At 42.3% G+C, this 22768-nt stretch overlaps 1 protein-coding gene across 1 annotated transcript in view; it reads left to right on the forward strand.

The window, feature by feature from the left end:
* Positions 1-22768, forward strand: part of LOC111875469 (neuroligin-3-like) — a 1112233-nt gene that overhangs the window by 1073201 nt on the left and 16264 nt on the right. The window contains 1 exon segment of the mRNA XM_023871752.2: positions 16738-16856. Within this exon segment, the coding sequence (XP_023727520.1) occupies positions 16738-16856 (119 nt within the window).

Consider the following 22768-nt stretch of genomic DNA (forward strand, 5'->3'; position numbering starts at 1 on the left):
CGTGGCAGGTTGCAGCGATACAGGAGTTGTGGCCTGATATGATTTAGTTCAAGTAGGTATCAGTAAGGAGAAGTGGATGCCTCTACGTCTGGACCGTACGTCCGCCATGCAGTGTAGAAGTACTGAATTCGAACTCGGTTTGTGTGTGACAAAGGATTTTAATGCGTCCGCGGTGCCTTAAATTAAGCAAATGACTATTCATATCCTGTGACTTGATATCTGTTGTGGCCTTCCCCACTTGTACGTCATATCTCCTGAGGGATTCAGTCAAACGTTAACGGTTCTGACTTACTTTCAGTGCCTCATTTCAAATTCCTGATGTCCTTCATGAACTGCAGGAGAAAGTAAAAATACCACCAGCGTTATTCTGCACTCAGTAATTCGACCGCTTGTTTGATATGTTGTCGTTAAAGAAGTTACTACTCGTATTAGTCTAGTTTCTTAATTTGTAATTTGTGCGATGGGCGAAATTTGGACATTTTCATCTCGGTGCACATAAAGGAGTCGCGTAGTGGAATAAGTAGGTGCTAATTTCTGGACTTCCTCCATAGCGAATTTGTTGTTTGAGACAGTTGGCCAAATTTGCCTTCCAGAAAATCAGAGTTTGTTTTTCTCTTGAACGTACGCTTCATTTTACCACAGTAACGAAGACGAATTTAAACTTTTTACAATCTTTTGAAGCGTATGAATTGATCACATGTGTTAAGATGGAGAATGCGCTTTTGGTAAGCAATGTCGTGTTAATAAAAGGCATGCATTTAATTTAAACTTAATTTAAAACTTCGTGCACCCAAAATGTGAATTGAACACAGTATTTATTTCTTTTAAAAATTTCCGTACATTACAACGCGGTGTGAGGTATCATAACTATTTTAACTCCATATCTTACAATGATACATCTTACATTTTATACCAATTGTTAAAGAACAAGACTGACATCAAGTGTAGCAAACGTTCATTAAGTATTGTGTCAGTAAAATCGCCTTACGTGTTTCGGCCCTTCAGAATTTCGTGTAACAATAGGAGATTGCCTTCGTGTATTTTTAAATTGAGATTGCTTATGTGTGTATTTAAATTATATTTATAAGTTTGATAGAGTTGTACTACACACATTTGTTCTTAGTATAGAACCTGTAACTACGAGTAATATATACTGTACTAATGTTCACCACATACGGTCACGCGTAGCGGGGTACACGTGACAACAGGTTCTAGATCGGGCGACTGGATTTATTGGCCCTTCGGTTACAATCTCTCTTAATTACAATCAGTAGAGCGCTATCGCTGATTTACACACTTTCCAGTTCACCGTTGCACACGCACTAGGATTCTCAGTTTCCGCTAGTCGTCTCCTAGCAACGGATCTCAACGCACAGAGTAGCACTTGAAATCACTGAATTCTTCTTGCTATTTCTTGTTATGTCTTCAGAACCTAATTTTATCTCAGTTATGTGCACATGAATATATACATATCAGCTGTTATGTCTTCAGAACCTAATTTTATCGCAGTTACGTGCATATGAATATATACATATCAGCTGTTATGTTTTCAGAACCTAATTTTATCGCAGTTATGTGCACATGAATATATACAAATCAGCTCTTAGGTCTACAGGACCTAGCTTCAGAGGCTTCTGTCGTCTCTGTGGGCTCTATTAAGACGTCATCAGTACCTAGACTGTATGTCGTCGAATTGTAGCGAGAAATGGATGATTTGGAAGGAATCAGTTGTCTAATGAACTAATACCCTAGAATTTGCCTTAAGGATCTGAGGAAAACCACGAATGTCCCGAGAACAGCCAGTGTCCTCGAGGGCCTTCCAAATACAAGGCTACGTAACTTCTGATACGAGACCCCTTTAGGTCGCCTGCGTGTTGATATTATTTTTACCATAAAATAAGGCTTTAATTTGTAATATTTAAACACATAAACTATCGTCACCAGGTTACATTTAAACGGTCATAAAAGCGTAAACGGAATTGTCATATTTCGCTTTCCAGTTTCGACTGGGGTGGTGCCGGTGAAGTTCAGTATTTTAAATTACAAACAGTATTGCCAGCCTGCCCATTCTCCGCCATTTCGGTTTCCGCCATCATTAAAATTTGTAACCTGTCGCGTAATTAGCAATTAAGACAAATTGAATGTTGGGGTGGACAGCGTTTTGTGAGAGGAAAAGTATGCCCGCCAGTAGCTAAAATGTCTAGTTACTGTCCTGTAGAAATAAATTACTGTATATCAGAAAGATTGTACTATTCCAGTAAATGGTTTCTAAATAAGGTTCACATATTTGTACAGGGTTTAAATTCATCGAAGGAAATTTTTTTACAGATAAAATATCATTATTGTTCGTAAAGTTTAAATATTCTGAGTTTCAAAACACTGAAATGAAAATACGTGGATTCGTCTTCAATATCTTCACACTGATTCAAATTTAACAGTAAAATATTTTTAACAAATATACAGAGGGGTCCATTTGAGATGTTAGAAAAGTAAACCGTTGTACACAAGAAGTTAATGTACGTATCTCTGAGCAGCTTGTTTGACTGTGAGCAGGAAGGATGTCCGTGTAGGGTGAATGGAGAGTTTACAGGCGGTTTAGCCGTGTGGCCACATGGCGGAGCTTGCGCATGAGAGACAAACATGGCGGTCACACCGCAACAGCGAACACAGTGCGCCGTTCTGCCATGTTTACGTTTCTTTTTGCGACAGCTCAAACGGATCACCGTGTAAATCGTCAAAAATGCTTACATAAATATTGAAACGTTCCAACTTCTTCCACGACAAAACTAAATTTCGTATTCCAAAATCAGTAGTAGTTATCTTGACGATGGATGTTTGAGAACTTTTTCAGTCACAAAAGCTATTGCGGATGCTAATTGGATATACGTAAAAGTCGCCTGGACTCAGATAATTCCATTAAATTTTGTAACCAGACACTGCATATTAGCATAAAATCATCTCTGGGGCATTTCAGGCTTACATTCTTGAAAAAAAAACCCTACAATCCTGAGATCGGATTATGACTGCAAGATAAATGAATGATTAGAACATATCTTCTCCGTAAACTGGTGCGGGGAAGTGTGTCCGCTTTACTCGAAGCCCAAATCAAGATACCTCAGCTTCACAGTCGTCGAGTCGAAGCGTTCCTCTGTGGTGTCTGAAAACCAGTACTTTTCAATTTCACAACTTTTGAGAAGCTGTCAGTAATGAGCTAGATGCTACGATTCTTGATAACATTAATTATATAACCGTCAACACAACAAATTCGTAATCAATAAATCAATATCATTGCTTTAACATTCGTTTATTATGTACATTTGCTATGTGTTTCGATCCAGCTAGATCATCATCAGGTGGTTTTCATAAAATGTACTACTCCAAATTGAACTGTAGTCCTCTTTTTAATTAGAGGGCTAAAAACGTGTAAATTTTTCGAAATCTCAGGATTGAATTTCTGTTCCAAGCAATAATAATAATAATTATAAAGATGATTATGATTGAACTATTACACATGAATGAAGCCTCCGGAAGACACTGCACAGGTCGACTTCTCATTCCACTTCTACGATGAACTCAGAACTCAAATCTCAGAACTGTCACCTCACTTAAAATGTTCTTGTGCCCCGGATTATTAATGGGCATGATTTTGTTTAACAAAGGGGCGATCTTAAGTTCAATTTATTATAAGTCTTGTAAATAGAAACATCTTAGGTGAACCATAGGTTGGTTAGCCGGAAACCAGGGCTGAGATCACCTGCAGACGAAGCACATTCTCAGGCATAGAGTTTCAGTTGTACAGTTTACAGAAACTGCTGACAAATCGGGCGAATAACACAGAGGAAAGACTCGCTTTCGCACCACAGGTTATCGGCCAGGAGGATCTTCCGATTTTAGGATTTTGAGAGAACCGAATTTTCATAATATTGAATTTTGGGGGCTCGGACAGGAGACGCCGCTAGCTCTCTGACGCTCGGAGCTGTCGACTCTAGATATCGTGTGGTAGGAAGGAGACGCGTTGGCGTCAGACGTCTTCAATGTCACTCTTTTGTAAGCGTGAGTAGTTGCCTGTGTTCGGTCCACTGGTTATTTGTTAATATGTAATTTGGGCCCCTCCAAAGCTCAAGCGGTTAGTCGCTGGCTTTCCACCGCGGCGACCCGGTTTCGATCCCGGGTCTGGTCAAGTGGGATTTGTGGTGAACAAAGTGGCGCGGGGGCAGGTTTTCACCGAGTACTTCAGTTTCCCCTGCCAATCTTCATTCCACCAGTTGCTCCACAATTACCCTCACCTATCATCTGGGGCTGGTACAATAGGGCAGAAGTGGCCGTAGTACAAGGGACTTAGTCCCACCCCACTAGCGATAAAAAATATGTAATTTCTGGTTCACTGATTAGGGTATGAAATTTGGTTTGTTAATGGATTGCTAGGATAAAATTTAGTCTGTGAATTTAGCGTATACACTTTGGCTAATGGATTGTTGAAGTTCACATTCTGATCACTGATAGAAAACCAGTCACGTGAAAACTATTTTGCCAGTCCATTGGCGCACTGACTGTTACCTAGCAGCGAGCTATAAACATTCGTTCTATTGCTGAAACGTGTTTATAATCCAGGTTACAATAATAATAATAATAATAATAATAATAATAATAATAACAATAATGTGACGCATGTGATCATTGCTAGGCAAGGACTCAGTATACACGTCCCAGCGAACACGCAGTAAGAGCTTTGTTCTCTGTGGACTGTGCTACAACGCGCTGCTAGGTATCACAGCAATACTCGACAAGAGAAGACAGTGTTTTCTATGGCGTCCGACTCGAGGCTATACAGCGAGAGCCTATTTATAGCTAAGGGGTATAACCGGGCAACCCTGTTCCTGGGGGATATAAATACGGGGGTCTGGCCCTTCAGATTGGGGGGAGTCTCGAATCTGAGACAGTAAAATGCTGTCATGAGTGCCGCGGTACTCGGACCTGAGAATGACTACTCTGGCAAGTAGCAGCAGCATTTGCAAACGACAGTCCCATCCTCTCGTCAGAAAGGATGTTACATAAGGATTATAACCTCGATTGTTCAGTTGGAAAATACAATTGCTGCCGTGAACTCGAGGGGCTTGTCGCCAAGACAAACTGATTGGCCGTTAACCGTCAGTCGTAAAGTAACTCTGACCCTGACTTTGACTTTGGCTCGGGGATTAGTAAATTGGAATTGGGAGTTGAGAAGTTGCTAGGGAATTACTGAGGAAGAAAAAGAGTCAAGAGAACGGAACTCAATGGAGTACAACAGAGAGTACGAGAATTAGAATTGAGGCAGTCGAGTTTCGAACACCAGCCGGTCAAGATATGAGCTTGGAAGCAGAGGAGTTGAATTTATGAATTGAGGCATCAGAATTTTTGAGCGTCGTTTCGTTGAGAACTGAATGTCAAAAAAACTTAACGTGGGGTTTGAAGACTTTATGTGGGCTGTAGTACAGTGATATCTGGAGTGTGACTGTTATAGTTCCTGTGTTAAAATCCGTTGCCAGGAAACGGACAGTGGAAACTTTGTGAAGCAATAGCCGTTGATGAGAGCTGTTACGACTACTGACAGCACACTGATCAGATAGAGTGTGGAGCGATTTGTAGTGTGAAAACAAGTTAAGTGTGTTAAACTGTTTTGTAGGTTCTAGTAAAAAGAGATCAGTAAATCCAATTACAAGTCCAGACCCAGTCTGTAGTCACTAATACACGTGGCAATAATAGTAATAATGTCTCTAAGAATATAAATCAGTTCGGTTGTGTGATTTCTGCTGTTTTTCTTGTTACGTGTGTACGCCAAATTCCAAGAGCGTAGCAACGTACATTATGGTGATTAAACGTACCACCCAACCCCTTTTTCAGTTAAAGTTACTTGCAGTGATATAGGGGTCTTCAATCATAGCTCGGTACTTCAGCTTATCTGAGATAATGTGATTGATTATGTCAGCTGCCTAAGTTTCTCTCTTCTGCCCGCATTGTTTGAATTATTCATATTCTTTCTGATTTATTGCGATGTTTTATTTCTGATTTATTTATCTTATGGCTTATAGCAGTTACTTAAAATATATCTCTGTCCCCTGACTAAGGAAGAATTATTCCATTTCGCATTATGAGACGGCATGATTAGAATATGCTGACACAGCCTGAGGGATCATGGAACAAAGGAAGAGCGACTATGGTTCCTCGGTGTTCTCAATGTACTTACGTCTGATTTAAGTAGGACGAGAAACTAGTAAAATCGAGTTTATGGACCACAGGATTCTCTTATGAAGGTACATAACTAATTCAGAGGGCTTTATTTCTATTGCCACTTCAAATTTCTCAAAGGTTTATTTGGCGGAAATTTAATTTCTTCCAAATTGTGGAGTTCTTAATAATATAAATGTGGCTGTTTAAAAATAATATTTTCTTCCTATGCACTAAACGGTTCGTTAAATACTGTGACGTGCGGCCTGAAAGCTGCAACCTGCCCATTTACTGGGCGGAGCTTCGCGGGGCACTTTACCGTGGTAACATGAAACACCGTTTCTTTTTAAATGCTAGTGGGGTGGGACTAAGTCCCTTCTTCTGCGGCCACTTCTGGCCTATTGTACCATCCCCAGATGATAGGTGAGGGTGATTGTGGAGCAGTTGGTGGAATGAAGATTGGCAGGGGAAACCGAAAACCTGCCCCAGCGCCACTTCGTCCACCACAAATCCCACTTGACCAGACCCGGGACCGAACCCGGGAAGACAGGGACTAACCGCATGAGCTATGGCGAGGCCTAAAAAACACCGTTACTTTGGGTTTTGATGGAGCTATTGGAGACATATCCATGGTAACGACTTCTGAACGGACTGTTATCACGGATATGAAAAACAGAACTCTTTAAGGAGGTGATTCCTATCCCTGCCGCTTAGCAGAAATAAAAGAAAGTCAGCTGAGAAGCCGCGTGTGTGTGTATTTTTTCCCCCGTGTGGAGGCGGGGTCGAATATCCCCACCGTGACCCTGCGAGTCGTAGGAGGCGACGAAAAGGGAAGTCTCGAATTTGAAACACTAAAATATGGTCGCGAGTCCAACGGGACTCGGAAACGAGAATGACTGCGCTGGCGAGGACAAGCAGCAGTTGTAAACAACAGGCCCGCCCTCTCGTGTGACAGAGAGGCCCACAAACCCGCAACTCTCTGACAGTAATAAAAATCTGGCCATAAACACCAGTTTGGTGCTTCATTCCAAGACCTACTGTCCAACTGCCCAACTGCCCGTCGGTAGTAATGAAAGACTCTCACACACTCGGCCGTCAGTTCAGAAGTGAAGTGAGCAGAAAACGAGACAATACAGAAAGACCAGAATACGACAGAACGCGAAGTGACTCGGCAGTGAATCAATGTGTTTTCGAGAAGGAAGCATAGCTACGCAGGGAGGGCTTCGTTATCCTTAAGGACTTGAATGTGTGAAATGTTATAACCGAGTGATTGTATTAGTGACGTAAAATGACCTAATTATCAAATGTAGAATCGACAGTTACTAGTCACGCTACCACATACACGTGACAGTATTGTTCCGATGCAGGTAACTGTGTGTTCTTGGCATAGGCTGCCTGGAGGTGAATAAGGTTGCAGAGAAAATCCTAAATCCATTATTTCAAGTGACCATCAAACGACTTGAAAATTATTTTACGTGAGTGTATGTCACACTTGTTGCCCTCTGTTGATAGAATTCTGTACTAATTGATTAAGATCGAATAGATCTCTTCACCTTTTGCGATTTTAATGCAATCCGACAAGTATGAATTGTGGAACAAATTAAATACTAATTCTAGATGGCACATATCAGGCAACTGGGACACACGTTCTTCATTAACAGAACCAGCTTACTCGTAGAAATGTATTTCAATGAATTTATGTCATCTGATTTATATTTTGTAAAGGCTCGTGTGAAAATAGTTGCATGCCTCATGACAGGCCAGTGTGGGGGGGGGCTTCGGGTGTCAAATCAGTTTTGTGATGCAACTCTTTTTCCCCAACGAGATTACAGGAAGAATATTGATAAATATTCTTCCTGTCGACGGTAGTGTCGACACTGTAAATCAGAAGGCCAGAAAATATTGTGACAGGCCCTGAAAGTAGGAAGAGTATAGCCCAAGGAAACGTACATTACTTGTCAACGGCTCGGTAAACAGGTTTTCCGCGGCAACGGAAGAATTGCTGAGAACGACATATTCTATTCGATCCATGCAAAGTTATTAACAGAAATAAAAGCCTACCGAGAATAAAGGAGACCAGAAACGGAAGCCATCCAAGCAAAGACGGAAGCCATTCGAGGTAAGTTACATACCCATCAGGAAAAACGGAGGCCACAGATTTGAAGCCAAATCCAGAGGAAATTAAGTCCATAGCAGTGCCCGAGGAGGTCCCTGAGAAACATGCCGTAGTGAAACCTCGCGGAGAAGTACTAAGGAAGCCGCTTACGGGCCAGAAGCAGCTGCAGGGCGACGTGGAGAGCCAAAAGAATTGGCCGAGGAAATTATGGATCCTGGAGGAAATTTGGATTGCCTCGTGCGAGAAAGTGTCGCATCTTGCATCAGTAGCACGGCGTAAGAGAAACCTCTTCAGGACTATTCGAACCTGGGGAAATTGTGTATCCCGGAAGATCTTGGTCACAGCCGGCAGAAAGATGACCCCCCGTGCGGGCGTGGCATGACGCAAGAGAGGTGTCGTCAGGAAGGATTGGACCAGGTCTCAGGTTTAAGAAGCAACCCGGAGAGTAGGGTCGCTCAAGAAGAATCTACGGACGCGCCATGAAGGAAGAAGATGAGCAATGGATCTAGGCTGCAAGCGACCTCTATGCCAGAGGAAGAAGAGGATAGAACACAGAAGAAGTCAGAAGTGAAGTCTTCATTTTATGTGCTATAGTTATAGTAACCTGGTAGGGCAACAGGTAATTAATGGGCTCTGGAATAGATAACTCGATTTATAGAATATTCACCACGCGGAACTACAATTAATTGTAACAGTCTTGCTGTAACTATAACACTTCGTAACTAAGAAACCAGGATAACACCAAATAAACTAAAGACTTCACTTCTGACTTCCGACTTCCTCTTCTGACATCTTCTGTTGTCTGTTGGTCATTTCTTTCCCTGAGATGGGTTCAGGTCGAACCGTATGGAGTTCACCTCCTTCAACAGTAGAGTTTACACGTTCTTCGCTCTTACTATGCTTTGGAAGCTCGTTGCCGTATGAACGGAAACGTTTCTATATGCATTGCTTAGGAATCGACGTGACTCTGTATGCAGTGCATTGCTTCTTCAGTCGTATTCGTTGCTGGGGAAACTTGTTTACCGATCCGTTTTCTAGCAATGGACGCCAGGGTCTGCCACCACTATTGTGACTTTCAGGCATCATGTCGCATTGTTCCCTCCTTAAGGCTGTTCGTCCCGAGTAGTCTAACGGTATATCACCTTTTTCTTTTATTTTGAGGGATGTGCTTGCAATGTCGTCTTTTCTGTGTCTCGATGGTTCCACTTTTTTCTTTCTTGCGGTGTTCCTTCTTCCACATCTCCCTCATTAAGGACGCTCGCCACGAGCGGTGCTCTGAAAAGGTTACAGTTAATCCAGGTTCATCCTAATTTTATCTCTCTCTCGCGACGGGGGCCAGTGCCTTTACATTACCGGCCCTTCTGCAGTTTCTTTTTCTGTTTTTGAGGGGTTCGACCCCCCCCCACAATGTCCGGTCCATTATAATTTGTAACCTGCTGGACATACCGTTTGATTGCTTCACGAATTCCAGCTCTAGGTTCTTCTAGAGGGTCCTGTAGGTCGGCCCTCCTCTCCCTAGAGGTGATAGCTCTCTCGAGCCCCACCCTCCGATGCCGATCGTGGTTTTCCTGTTCTTTCTCACGTAGACCGGCCGCTTGCCGCCTAGATCCCCTGTTCCCTGTTTTTCCTTCATTGCACGTCCTTAAATTCTTCCTGAGCGTCCTTACTCTCTGGGTTGCTCGCTCAACCTTGGCCGTGGTGCAGTCGTTTCTGACGACGCCTCTCCTGAGCCATGCCACTCCTGCACAGCGGGTCATCCTTCTGCCGGCAACGGTCACTCTCTTCCAGAATTCACAATATCCCCGGGTCCTTTCCTCCGTCCTACGACCGGTTTCACCACGGTATTTTTCTTAGGGACCTCCTGTTGTCCCGACTCATATTCCATATCCTCTGATGTTGCCTCCTCGCATTCCAGACGTGCCTCCGTCGTTTCTTGGCAGGCCATCGACTCTTTTCGGCCATCCTTCATGCCCGCTATCCAGGCATTAACTTTGGATCTCATTTCCGCTTGGCCAGATTTAATTTTTTCTCTCATTTCATCTCTTTCGGTTTTTATATCGGCCTCCACTCTGGAGACAGAGAACCTGTCTGCCTCTTCGTCGTTTCTTTCAATTGTTCTGACAAATTATTTCATGGAAATATGACATCAGTAGGACCACTTGCGCCCGTGGTACAAGGACCGACCCTTACGCTCACTGTTTTAGCCTAGAGATGTGTTTCTCATGAATATTCAAGACTGTGCCAGCCCCTCACACTACAGCAGCTTAGCCCGCCCCTAGTGGTAACCTGCAGAAGCTAACATATCATGCTACTGACATTCTGTTCAGCGGCTGCTGTAATGAACCGCACCAGATTCGATTCCCCTGTGCTCTTCTTGTAACAGTACCAATGAATGCGGCCTGTTAGCATTGGCCTTCATCGTCACCAACGGCAAAACAGTTTTGCCACGTGGTATACGTTTCTCACTTCTTTGGATTTCGCAACAGCATTTTTTTACACTGGAAGGTCATGAGCCTTGCATTCAACCCCCAACCGGGAGAACCAGGTCTCTGTATTTATGTCCCCAAGTGACAGCGTGACACAGTTTACCCCCACCCCATATATTCCCGTTTATATGTTCATTAGTATAGAAAGGAATGCGTTATTTTACTTCGATATGCCAGTTCCTTCTTTAACTGCCTGTTTAACCATAGTTTCAGTATAATTATTTGTGTGAACTTATTGGCGTTATATTTAGTTGGACGCGTAGGATTTAAAATTATCAGTAATAATAAACACACTTCATTGAACAGTCATTTCGAATTTTTATTTCTTCTTCTGCCCTGAAGATGGAGGCGTTGCGTTCCTCCGAAACGTCGGTTTATGCAATATCTACATGGCACCACATCCCAGAAGACGGCATTCCTCATAGTCACCGCCGTGAAAACCTCAAATTGTACATGTATAATTTTGTATTTGAGGGTCGTGTCTCGGTTCTTGATGACATCGGAAGAAAAAAATCCCATCACAGAATATAATTTAATACAAAATACCTTGCTGAGCGGTAAGGAAAAATTCACTTCGTTCTTTAGTCGAAAATCCAACAGAGCACTTCGCCATGAAACACTCAATTCAACGAGAAAACACGCCGTACGGAATTTTGAGTTCTTTATGTCGATGATTTACACTGAATTTTTCTGAGATTTCACATCGTGTTGATATAGATGGCTTCCCGCCATCTTCTGTTCTAAAGATGGCAACAATAGGTTCCTTCGGAACTTCGGCAGTCACCCACAAGAACAGATGATATCACAATTTAGAAGGCTCAGGCCCAAAATAGAGGAACCTGACGCGAAGTATTGCTGAATAATAGCCACGTGATCCGACACGCGCTGATCACAGCGACCGCGCTATCTAAGGCCTGAAGTGTCTTCGGCGGCTTGAACACTGGGATCATGAGTTCGAATCCCACTCTCATGGCATGGATGTCTGTGTCATGTAGCAGCCTTGCGACGGGCTGATCCCCGTCCAGGGAGTCCTGCCGATTGTCTTAGATTAAGAAACTGAAATGAAATGAAGCGTTTCACGGATGCCGTATGCTCCTAGTGAGAGCAACAGGAATAGAAGAAGAATATGAGGCTCCAGTACGCGCTAACTCAGTTTCTACACAAGAATTTCCTAGTATTTCTTTTCCTTTTTTGTGGTTTATTTAATGACACTATAAGATTTTCAGACTGTAGGGTGTTCTTTGCTAGTGCATGTTGGGTTGGAAAGGACGCGGAACACGCGGCAGTGCTGCATTCGAGGTACTATCAGAGAATGTGCCTGGAAGAACCAAGTGAGACCACGAAACAATCGGGGTTGTCGTCTCAGCCAATACTGTAACCTGGCACCTCCCGAATACAAGCCCTCAAGTATTGCCCCTTGAACCAGCTCTTTAGGTCTCGTATTAACATGTGATCAGAGGACGTAGAGCGTCGAACTGGAAGATTATAAAACAAGTGAATACAAGTGGACTTTGCGACCTATGTCAAATGAAATATTGTGCCGGATTTCCTCCCAGGAGACTACCGGCTTATCATTGAGAGAAAGTTTGCGCGCCCCAATGATCAGAACAGCTATGCTGGTGGGAGCGTAAGCTCATGGTAGGGTCACCCATACCAGACAGGTCAAGTATGGGCCAGGCGAAGTGTAGTCCCTGGTGCTCCAGGTTGGAGGTTGGGCGTTGGACTAACGACCCCACCCAAAAAGCATCTACTATTAGAAAACCGTGGAGAAGACCAAGACCCACACGCGATTGTAGCGCCAGTACCGCATTTATCTGAATCGACTGGATGTATGTGCGATAAAATATGTCAGGATGATAGCCACCTCTATCCAAAACATGTCTGAGGGCACGTCATACGTAGAGTAGGCAGCCTAACGGAACAAAACTCTTTATTCGTTCAACGAGATATCCGGCACGCCGATTTTGATTCGCATCTTATTGCTTGAAGGAGGATCAAATCATTTCGTCAGAATTATCTGCGCCACTCTCTGATTATGACATATCTTCGAAGATACTTTTGACACAGAATATCTATTAAATCGGCGTGATCCTAAAGTACCCCGAAACATGGGAAGGACTACAATAAGACACACGTAGATTCTAAAGGGTTCTGACGATGGTTTATAACACTCAGGATTACTGGGTTTTTGGACTTTTTCCATCGTCCATGGACCCCTCATCTGAGGATGGAAACAAATGCAGTTTCCGAAACGTTATCTTTTCTAGTTTCTAGAATAACAGACGATTGACAGAATCCAAAAACCCAGTGATTTTGAATAAGAAATATGTTTAAAACTTTTATAGATACCCATATCAAATCTTCTGGTAACTCTTCTGAATTTCATAGCGCAAGGCTTGTCCTTGATGAAAACCGTGACACTTCTTTTAGTTCGTACAACAGCAATAATAGAACGATAGAAGTTACCTGAAGAAATAAAAATTTCTCCTTATAGAAACACAAAATTGACTTGTTTTTCGTGTATTGACTGAAGTTCAGTCCATCATAACTTTGCATCCCCACAAGTGGCTCGGTAAAAATATAGTTACACTCACCTTTAAATTATACTCATTATTTTACCGAAGTACATGGAAGAGTCCTCGAGCCTGAACGTCTAAAATCTTGTTTCTTCTTCTCCTGACTCGTTTACGGCGATATTAGGATCTAGGCTATATAGCTTCAAATGGTAGGATGATACATGAATGCATATTTATAGGAAAATGGTCGTGGCCTAATCGAGATTCTATTAAAGAATTTGTCCAGAGGAACGGAGGAAAACCACTAAAACTCAAGTCACGCGGTGCCCCCATCGAGATTCGAAATGAGAAAATTCCGAATATGAGCTCAAGGCGCTACTCCTATGCCAACCCTCTCAGTAATACTCTTTATTCTATTCACGTATTAGACGCCTTAATGCCCCTAAATACATGTATTGCAGCGTCTCCTTGGCAATCATATACACCGCTCTGTAGGTCTCTGCCACCTGCCTGCGTTCCCTACATGTAGCTCTGTATCGAAATTATATTGTGGTCTACGGACCCGCTGCTAAGCGATGACTCTGTAAACATCGGCCGTTGCAACCTACACGCAACAGTATAAAAACTGTGTTTTCTGTGCGTTCTGTGCCGACATATTATAAGCAAGGTACAAAGTAACTTGATAATCAGTTGTTTACGGGAGTCTGTGAACAGAGGACTTGAGCCGGAGGCAGAGTAATAGCCATTGTTGGAGCCGTTACCAGAAAACGTCTAGTAACATAATGAGAACACTAGACTCTGTGCTCTAGGGAACTGTAAAGTGTGGAAATAGCGGTAGTGTTGCAATCATTTGTAGTTACGAATTGTAAATGGTCAATAAATCTATTCACCAATCCTAACCCTGTCTGTAGTCACACATGCTACGTAGCAGTATTATGGATCTCACATTTCACAAGTGTTTAAGTTCCTTTTCGTTTATATCCTTGAATATCCACTTATTAAATTCTCTCGTTATTTCTCCTTTCTTATGCCTGTGGCTTATGCATTGTGTTTGTGTCTAACAGTTACATTTCATGCTGTTCGTGAGGTATATTGGTGAGTGCTTCGTCATCAATGACGTAGATAATTTTGTAATCATTAGGAAATTACAAAGTTATATTTTTGATAATACGATTGGAAGCAAAACCATCATAACACAGCACAGGGTTTTCCTGCCCAGTGTTAAATTATCCGTGTATTATTTCACCATTAAGTAACTAGGGAACATTGCTGTTGTATCTGGCCCGCACAGTCAATTTTGGTTTTGGGTTCCACGGGGACCCTTGACCAAAATTTTGTTCGTATTAAAACCACTTACATGTTTTGAAATGAGGCCTCTTCTTCGACGAGTGGACACCGAATTCACCTTAATCCTTAACCACCCGCTGCTATACATTTTGGATATCGAAAGCGTCGATTAAATAACCCACGGTACATAATTAGGTTCTTTTATGAGACTTCTCCTTGAGGAATCCGTAACAGCTAACCTGGTAAAGATTTGCTCCACTATTTTTGAAGCCCGAAATAACATTTTCATGTTTACAAGTTGTTGTCACTGGATTCTATATTATGCCACTTACACTCGGTCCACATTCTGAAACCATATTTACGAGAGAGAGTCAGTAAATAGTGTCAAGTGTTGGGACGTCTCCGGTCTAGAAAACCGAGATTAACGGCCGTGGGGATCCGTTGCGCTGACCACGTAACACCCTCTATCCACTAAATTTGGCACTAACTTCGCCGGCAAGAGGCGGTCGCTCGGTCTGTATAGTTCGCTTGCGGACTACAGGCCAGAGAGAGAGAGTAGGGCGGTAAGCTTGACGAATTGACTGGTTCTGGATCGGATGATTGGATTTATTAGCTCCTTGGTTACACACTCTCTTAATTACACTCGATTACAGCGCTGTCTCTGATTTGCACACATTCCAGTTAACTGCTGCGCACGCACTAGGATTCTCAGTCGCTACTAGTTGACTCTTAGCAACGGATCTCAACACAGAGCTAGCTCTCAAATCACTAAAAGTGTTACACTCTAAGTTCTTCCAATTACACTTCCAGTATCACTGCACGGTCTCACATATTGAAGTCTTCTATAAATCACACTTGACATCCTGACAGGGCGACCCCCTTACTCTTCTGTATTCCTGGTTCCACTTCTCTTGCTTCCGCCACTGTAGTTCCACTCGGTGTATCGGTCTCGTCATGTTGCCTCTAATCGGAAAACGCAGCTCGTCCTTACTGTTGCGTCGAAGGGGTGTTTACCGATCGTTTCGTAGTAACGGTCTCGGTGGGGGAATATGTGACGTCACTTGCCAAAAGGCAAGGTCACGTGACCCCTACTCAATACTGCAGAACTACGTAATCGCGCCTGCGTGGAAGTCTAGTTTATCGGCTAGAATTTAGAAGCGGGTTGCATAACCTCTTTCCACTGTTGCGTAACTTAGCAACCGACTGTTTATTAAGTGCTTGTCTTCGTGACAGCTTGTTCCACATCCCGACCCTAAACAACAGGTTGACATGTCACAATAGGTCACAAATGGAAGTAAAACAGCTGTAATCGACGCAGTGGGCTTTCTGTGTGTATCACTAGGTAGCAGCACAGTCCAGCTTCATGAGATTTTGGGTAGTGGGCCGAATGGGCGTTGTCCAGGCCTTTTTTGTATACACGTTTATTTTTGCAAAATAAATTCTCTGTAGCAGATGCGCGTGTGAATTAACAGAGGCTGGTTTCTGGAGTCAAAATGACGACCGTGCTTAAGAACTATAATATCGAAGAGGAGCATTCTTTTATGTTTTTTTACTATGGAAAGTGGCTCAATTCAAAGGATATTCTAAATAAATATTTCGTATTTACGGTGGGAAACTGGTTGTCGCGTAAAGCTGTTCACAAGATACTTATTAGTGTTTGACAGTTACGGTCTTATTTTTGTGGGGCGCCCTCTCTGACGAGAGGACGGGTCTGCCTTTTGTATGTGCTGCTGGCCCTTGTCAGTGCAGTCTTTGTCGAGTCTGAGTCCCTTGGGACTCGAGACCATATTTTACTCTCTCAGATTTGAGACTTCCCTTTTCATCGCCTCCTATGACTCGCAGGGTGACGGTGGAGGTATTGTACCCCGCCGCCACACGAGTGAAATCACTGCCTGCCTTGAACCATGTCACTTACTTATATAGCCGCGGAACGACATGGACCTACAGTACATATATCTCGTGATCGTTGCCCAGCCAGTCTATTGGTGCGTCGGTCGGATCTACAGAGAAAACAGCTTTTTTCTACTGTTGCGTGTTGGACCGTGTTTACAGAACTGTGGCCTGGCAACGCGTTAATCAAATTCGTTACAATATTTTGTTTTTAATTATTAATTTCTCTCTTTTCCAGAAATCCAAACGAGTTCCACAAGCAGGACTCCATCCTGGCGGGATCGAAAGAGAGGAACCGCTTCAGAAACATTGTGTGGGATGAGTACGACAACGTCCATCAGAAGTACCTCGAGATAAGTAAGTATGGCTTAGCATATGTGCAATTGTACATACTGAGAATTGTACGACAGAGCTGTTTAATTATTATATTTTAAGAATTCCTTATTATTTATTTTCATTCTTATGTAGAATTCGAAAGGATGCACGTCTTATTTTTGTGAATATTCCAGATGGTAATTTACATAGTAAACATTACCAACTCTCAATTCCAGTTGTCTAGAAAATGTGGGAGCCTCGACGTCTCACAACCCTATGGGCCTCCACTGCCGGTTACAGAGATAGCTTTACATTACCTTTATAATTTTGCACGCGGTAGCGTTGTTGGTTGAGGGGCTATGCTACAAGCCGGAAATTCGCGGGTTCAAGTCTCGATGAGGTCATTGTATTTTTTTTTTCAATTGACCTAATCCTTCCAGCCGTACTATGGCCCTGGGGTCGACTCAGACTCTTTAACAGAAATGAGTACCAGTAATTAATTAAATAATTTTCCTGGGGAGTAAAGCGCGGCCGGCGCGTAAGGCTGGTAACCTTACCGCCATTTTGAGACAATTGTCTAGATAATGTGGGACCCTCAACGTCTGACAACCCTATGGGCCTTCACGGCCTGGTACATGGATAGCTATACTTTTTATCTTTTTTTACTTTACAATTTGGTTTCAGTACTTCCTGAATGTGGAGACGTGTGCCCGTGGATTTTGTGAACTAAATATGATAAATCTTAAAATCATCAGTGGCGGCCCGTGTATAGGCACTGTGGAACTGCAGCACCCCAATTTCCACTTGATATTATCGATAACATTTATATAATGAGTCCTTTTTTCTTTAATTCTTTCTTTATACTTGTACAATACAATATATAATCCTTAAGCTTAATATCAGTAGCCAAATCTTTGTATGGAACTGTGCGCTTCTGGAGCAGCACCCCCACTAATTTTAGCTACGAGCCGCCACTGAAAATCATCTCAGTTAATTAGCTTTTTCTAATTGAGTTCATCTAGGTTTAGTGTTCCATATAATCTTGTAAATGGATACCACAAGTTTGAGAGAAAGTGGTGCCATTTTGTGGTTGAAGCTAGAGGTGACATGCCCTTCAGAAACAAGCAGAAAGCATGCTTTCACTCTTCGACCCAGAAGAAAGAATTAATCAGTATGTATACACGCAACGCCGTTAAAGCTCTACCAGACTGCCCGGTGTCACAGTACTCTTCCTGTTCACCACAATAATCTTAAATATCTACTGCGTTTTTGTTAATATATTAGTTCACTTGTATTATACAGAAAGCATTATTTATATTATATGAAATATCTCTCGCACCTCAACCTTAAACTGCTTAAGCGAACTCCGCTTTAGTTGCAATATTTAAAACATGTTCACCAAGTCGCTGATGGGGGCGGCAGTTCACTGCTTTTATTGGCCATAGTCACTACCTCGTCGCGTCAGATGCAACAGCTTAGCGAGAACGTCAATGGAGGCGCCACTTGGAAGTTTGTCGGTGTCTGTAGATATCGCGCATTTCTTAATACATTTAATTCCAGTGAATTTAGTGATCAGTCGACATTAGCATGTTCAGCGAAATAACTAGTATACTCATTTCCATTAACATTTCTTTATCTCCGATTTTTCATGTCTCCTTGGATTAATATTCTGACACAAGTGATTTATCACCTCAGCTTGTAAAATCTTTATAACAATGCAAACGAATTTTGACTGAAGTGACTAAATCCATCCAGTAAGGGATACGCGAGAAACGGATACTCTGTTAGCTGGTTAGAAAAAATATTCCACATTTTTCATGGAGCCGAGAAGGTACGTCATAGTGTCCAAATGAGCCTGTTACTGGATTCCATCGTTAGACACCCCCCCCAAATATGGAAGTCATTATAAAGTTTTCTTCCAGGTCTTCTTCAGATTGTATTGCAGCCCATCTGGTCCTTTTATTATACATCCGTACTTTAAATCAAGAGTAAAAATGGCGAGTGCCACATTATGAAATCATCTACAGGACTTCTCAGTTAAATCCTAAGGTACTTCTCAGAAATTTGCTTCGATAAGTACTGAAAGTAGCTCACTAAGGCAGCATGAATTCATTCGCTGTTATGTTCCGAAATATGCGCTGTTACATTTTCTGGCCCAAAGCTTTAACTTTAACTAGCACTCCCTCCCACTGTTCCCACGTCTCTGGTTCAAACATCGGTTCGGAGATCGGCTATAAACACAAAATTATTTTCGTGGCTTTCCTCGGTTCCAGGAAGCAGATACCGGGATAATGCCTTAAAGTTGACCAGGAGCACTTCCTTGCGTATATTTCTAAATTCACTATTTAATAATCAATGTAACATTCCACTCCATGTAATATGTGATATTTACAGCGTCGTTTGAAGCCTGAACTGAAACTGAGCCCTTCTCGATAAGCCGCCAATTGTGCAGCTAATCAAGAACTTTCCAGAATTTCATGGAACCTGAAGGTTCATTACCATATTCACAAAATCCCTCCACTGGTCCCTATCCTGTGTCAGAACGATCCAGTCCATACCACTCCATCATATCTCTCTAATATATATTTTAAAATTTTCAAACCCACCTTCGTCTTGGTCGTCCTAGTGATCTCTTCCGTTTCTGATTTTCCCACTCCATGTTAGATGAGCTCCTTGTCACCACGGCATGGCGCGTCCTCAGGTTGCGGATGGAGGAGACGGCCTCCAGATAAGGAGGGTAGCTGCGAATATACTGAATAACCAGTCGCGGACAGTCGATAAGGGGTAGGGCGTGGAGCTAACAACTCCTAATCGTAAAAAAATAAGCTTGTTACTAACTGTCACGAAGGGCCTCAGACCTGGACGGACTGTTGGGATAAACGACCTACGCTAAAGAAAATAGACATGAAATTAAAGAATAAACAACATACTTTAATTGCTTTCTTTCTGACAGTTTACAAACATGTGAAATGTTCGTTCTTCCATTGAGAATGAAAAGAAAACTGAATATCGTATGCGACAGCCTCTAGTCTTTTCACGTATCATCCAGGAATGTGTTGACAGAAATCAGTGCAATCCGACGCTGTTTCAATTATCTCGTTTGACTTTAAGTGACGCTTTTTCAGTACGAAATTACCTTTTTCTTTCACACAGGAAACGTTGACCACAGTGTGAGGCGTAGCAGCTGTGGTGAGCTTTCTGATGACAGAATTCTGTGAAAATTGAATTGCAGAGCCCACTAAGGAAGCACAACTCCAGCATATGCTAGGGCACATGTGCAGGAGCTGGCAGGCAGAGCAAGTGGGGACACTTTCATAGAACTGGATAACTGCTGAATGGTGTCCTAATCTACTATAAAGCACCCTCTTTTCCACATAAAATGATTGGTTTTTCTACCATTCTGCCCTTATGCCTCCACCCCTCACCTTTGAATCGTTGAAGAGGTCTGTCCGATTTTCTGAACGTCAGGAAGAGATAGATAAGGGGTGGGGGTGGAATGTTGAGTTGTGTCGGAAATCTGAAGGGTGAAGGGCGAATGAGAGCATTGAGTAAGGAAGGGAGATCCTAGACACGGTAGAGGAAGTTCAGTAGGTGTGGAAGCTGCTAATGGCTCTCTGATGAAGCGTGAAATGATCTGCAGTCAGACGTGTCAGCCCGCCGAGGGTGCAGAGACTGACAGACAGAGAGCAATGGAGGATGGTCAGAGGCAAAGTTAAGATAAAGTAAAGTATATGTCGCCTTCAGTCCGTCCTTACTGTATTATCTGCAGCCAAATCTTAGCGGAATTAGAATTTACCTAACAAATGATTACAGAACATGCAATATGTGGAAGATAATGACGATCTCTAATTCACTTCTCGCCCTCCGTATGCAACTTCGTCGATGTATTAAAATTCACAGTTCAGAAGCGTTGTTATGTTTCGGTCCAACTGGTTCCCTTCATCAGGTGCACTAGTTGTACATGAAACTTGTGGCCCCTTTTCACGCTGCTACACTTTGCATTTTAAGGTGTATAATAATTATAAAATATTTTAAAATTCCATAGCATTTGATTGTTGCTTGCGCATTCCTTGCCACGGTAATGCGTTTACCAACTCGTTGCCTAGCAATGAACGTCTGTACTTCATTATTCCGGCTTTCGGACGCCATGTCACAATATATTGCGTCACTATAGCCAACATTGTGAAGGTAATGTTTGCTAGCGTGTAAGAGAAACTCGAAACACTGAAAAAAATCACGAGTTTAAAATCTCTAGGTTCTCGTATAATCTGACATTCCACGAGGTAATTGCACTGCTTAGCCCTTCAGAACGGAAGCCCTACAAACCTTATCCATGGCCTCCAATTGCTTTAAGTTAAGCGGATCACTCGTGGGGTTTGGTTTAGATTATTTTTGCGAACGTCCCTTAACTGTATCGACCCCAGTTCTTCGCCACGAAACTCCCAGTGACTCCTAGAGGAATCATCCAACTCCTGCTGGAAAGCATTAAAGTGGAGGGAAATAAAGGAAATTTTGAAGAAGACGGAACCGGAAGGAGTAGCTTGGTTTATTGAATTCGATTGGCTCCTACACTTCGTTTGCTCGCCTCTTTCCTATTTCAGCTTTACTGCTTCCCTTTACACTTCATTTTTATATTTATCAATTCTTTCGCCTCGGGTGAAGCCATTCAGTTTTATCTCGTCATACTGCCTTTCCATACAGTTTTTGTTCTGTTTCACGGACGTAAGAGTTCAATTCGATTTTAGGCCTGTCATGCTTAAAATTGAGACCAGTTTTGGAACAAAGACATTAATGATAGGAAAGGATTTGTGGGTTATTTAACTACACGTGTAATAACATCTTAGTGCGCTGGATGAGGGATGAATTATTATTATTATTATTATTAAAAATTATTTTGAAGAAAATGACAAAATACTCAGGATAGCCAGTATCCCAACCGATATCCGAACCGAGCACCACCGAAATACAAGTCTAACGTATTATCTCTGCATTAGTCGCTTCGGCGGGAGATTAGTGAAATAGGTCTCAAATAAATGGAATCTGAATCTACGGAGTAGATTCAGCTGGCTCGAGATGGGGATCATTGACGGTATTTATGAAAATTGATGTGGACAAGTTTCCATAAATAGCCCAAAAATACTTGACGAGTTGAGTTTCTCAAGAAGAACTCTGCAACATGGAACTAATTAATGCAACCGACTGTCAGTCTGTTGCACCTGATCACGCTGGTTCGCTCACGGATTTCTTCTTGTCTTCTACCCTGAAGATGGAGGAGATACCTTACTCCGAAACGTCGGTTAACACAATATCTACACGGCGCAACATTCCAGAAGACTGCTTTCTTCAGAGTCACCGCTGTGAAAACCTCATACCTTAAATAGATGGAAAATTTAATAATATAAGTAGTTCTGATGAAAATACCTGTAAGTGAAAAATAACACTGTAGAAGTTTCTTCCTTTGTCAGAAGCTGAAATCCATGGCCTCCTTCATCCAGCTTGAGCCAATCATAGATATTTTCTTGTGTAGTTTCAGTCTCTCGAACTGCCCTCAACACAGTCTGTAAGTCCTTTTGCTTTTAAATCCCACGTGTCTTTTAAAGTATGTACTCAGCTATGAACAGAATTTTTCATTTTTCATGTTTTCGATCCGGATTATCCGACATCCGAATTAGCGCCAGTTTACTGTATATCTCTGTTATCTGACATTTATATAACATCGTAAAGCTATTTCCAGTTAAACGAAATTCATATCGACTTTAATGATCTACTCACTAATTCAAACACTCTTAATAGTGGAGGGACATGGGCTTCTCTTGAGCGGAAAAATTCAAGAAATTCCTTATTGCAACTTTAGGATTTAATTCTTCGCTAAAGTAACTTAACAGAATACGTTGATTTGCTGTAGAGAATCTTCATTACTTTTCTATTTTTCCTCTTTTCGTTTGTTCTTTCCC

The sequence above is a fragment of the Cryptotermes secundus genome, unplaced genomic scaffold (genome assembly GCF_002891405.2).
Source record: "Cryptotermes secundus unplaced genomic scaffold, Csec_1.0 scaffold736, whole genome shotgun sequence".
Classification (NCBI taxonomy): Eukaryota; Metazoa; Arthropoda; class Insecta; order Blattodea; family Kalotermitidae; genus Cryptotermes; species Cryptotermes secundus.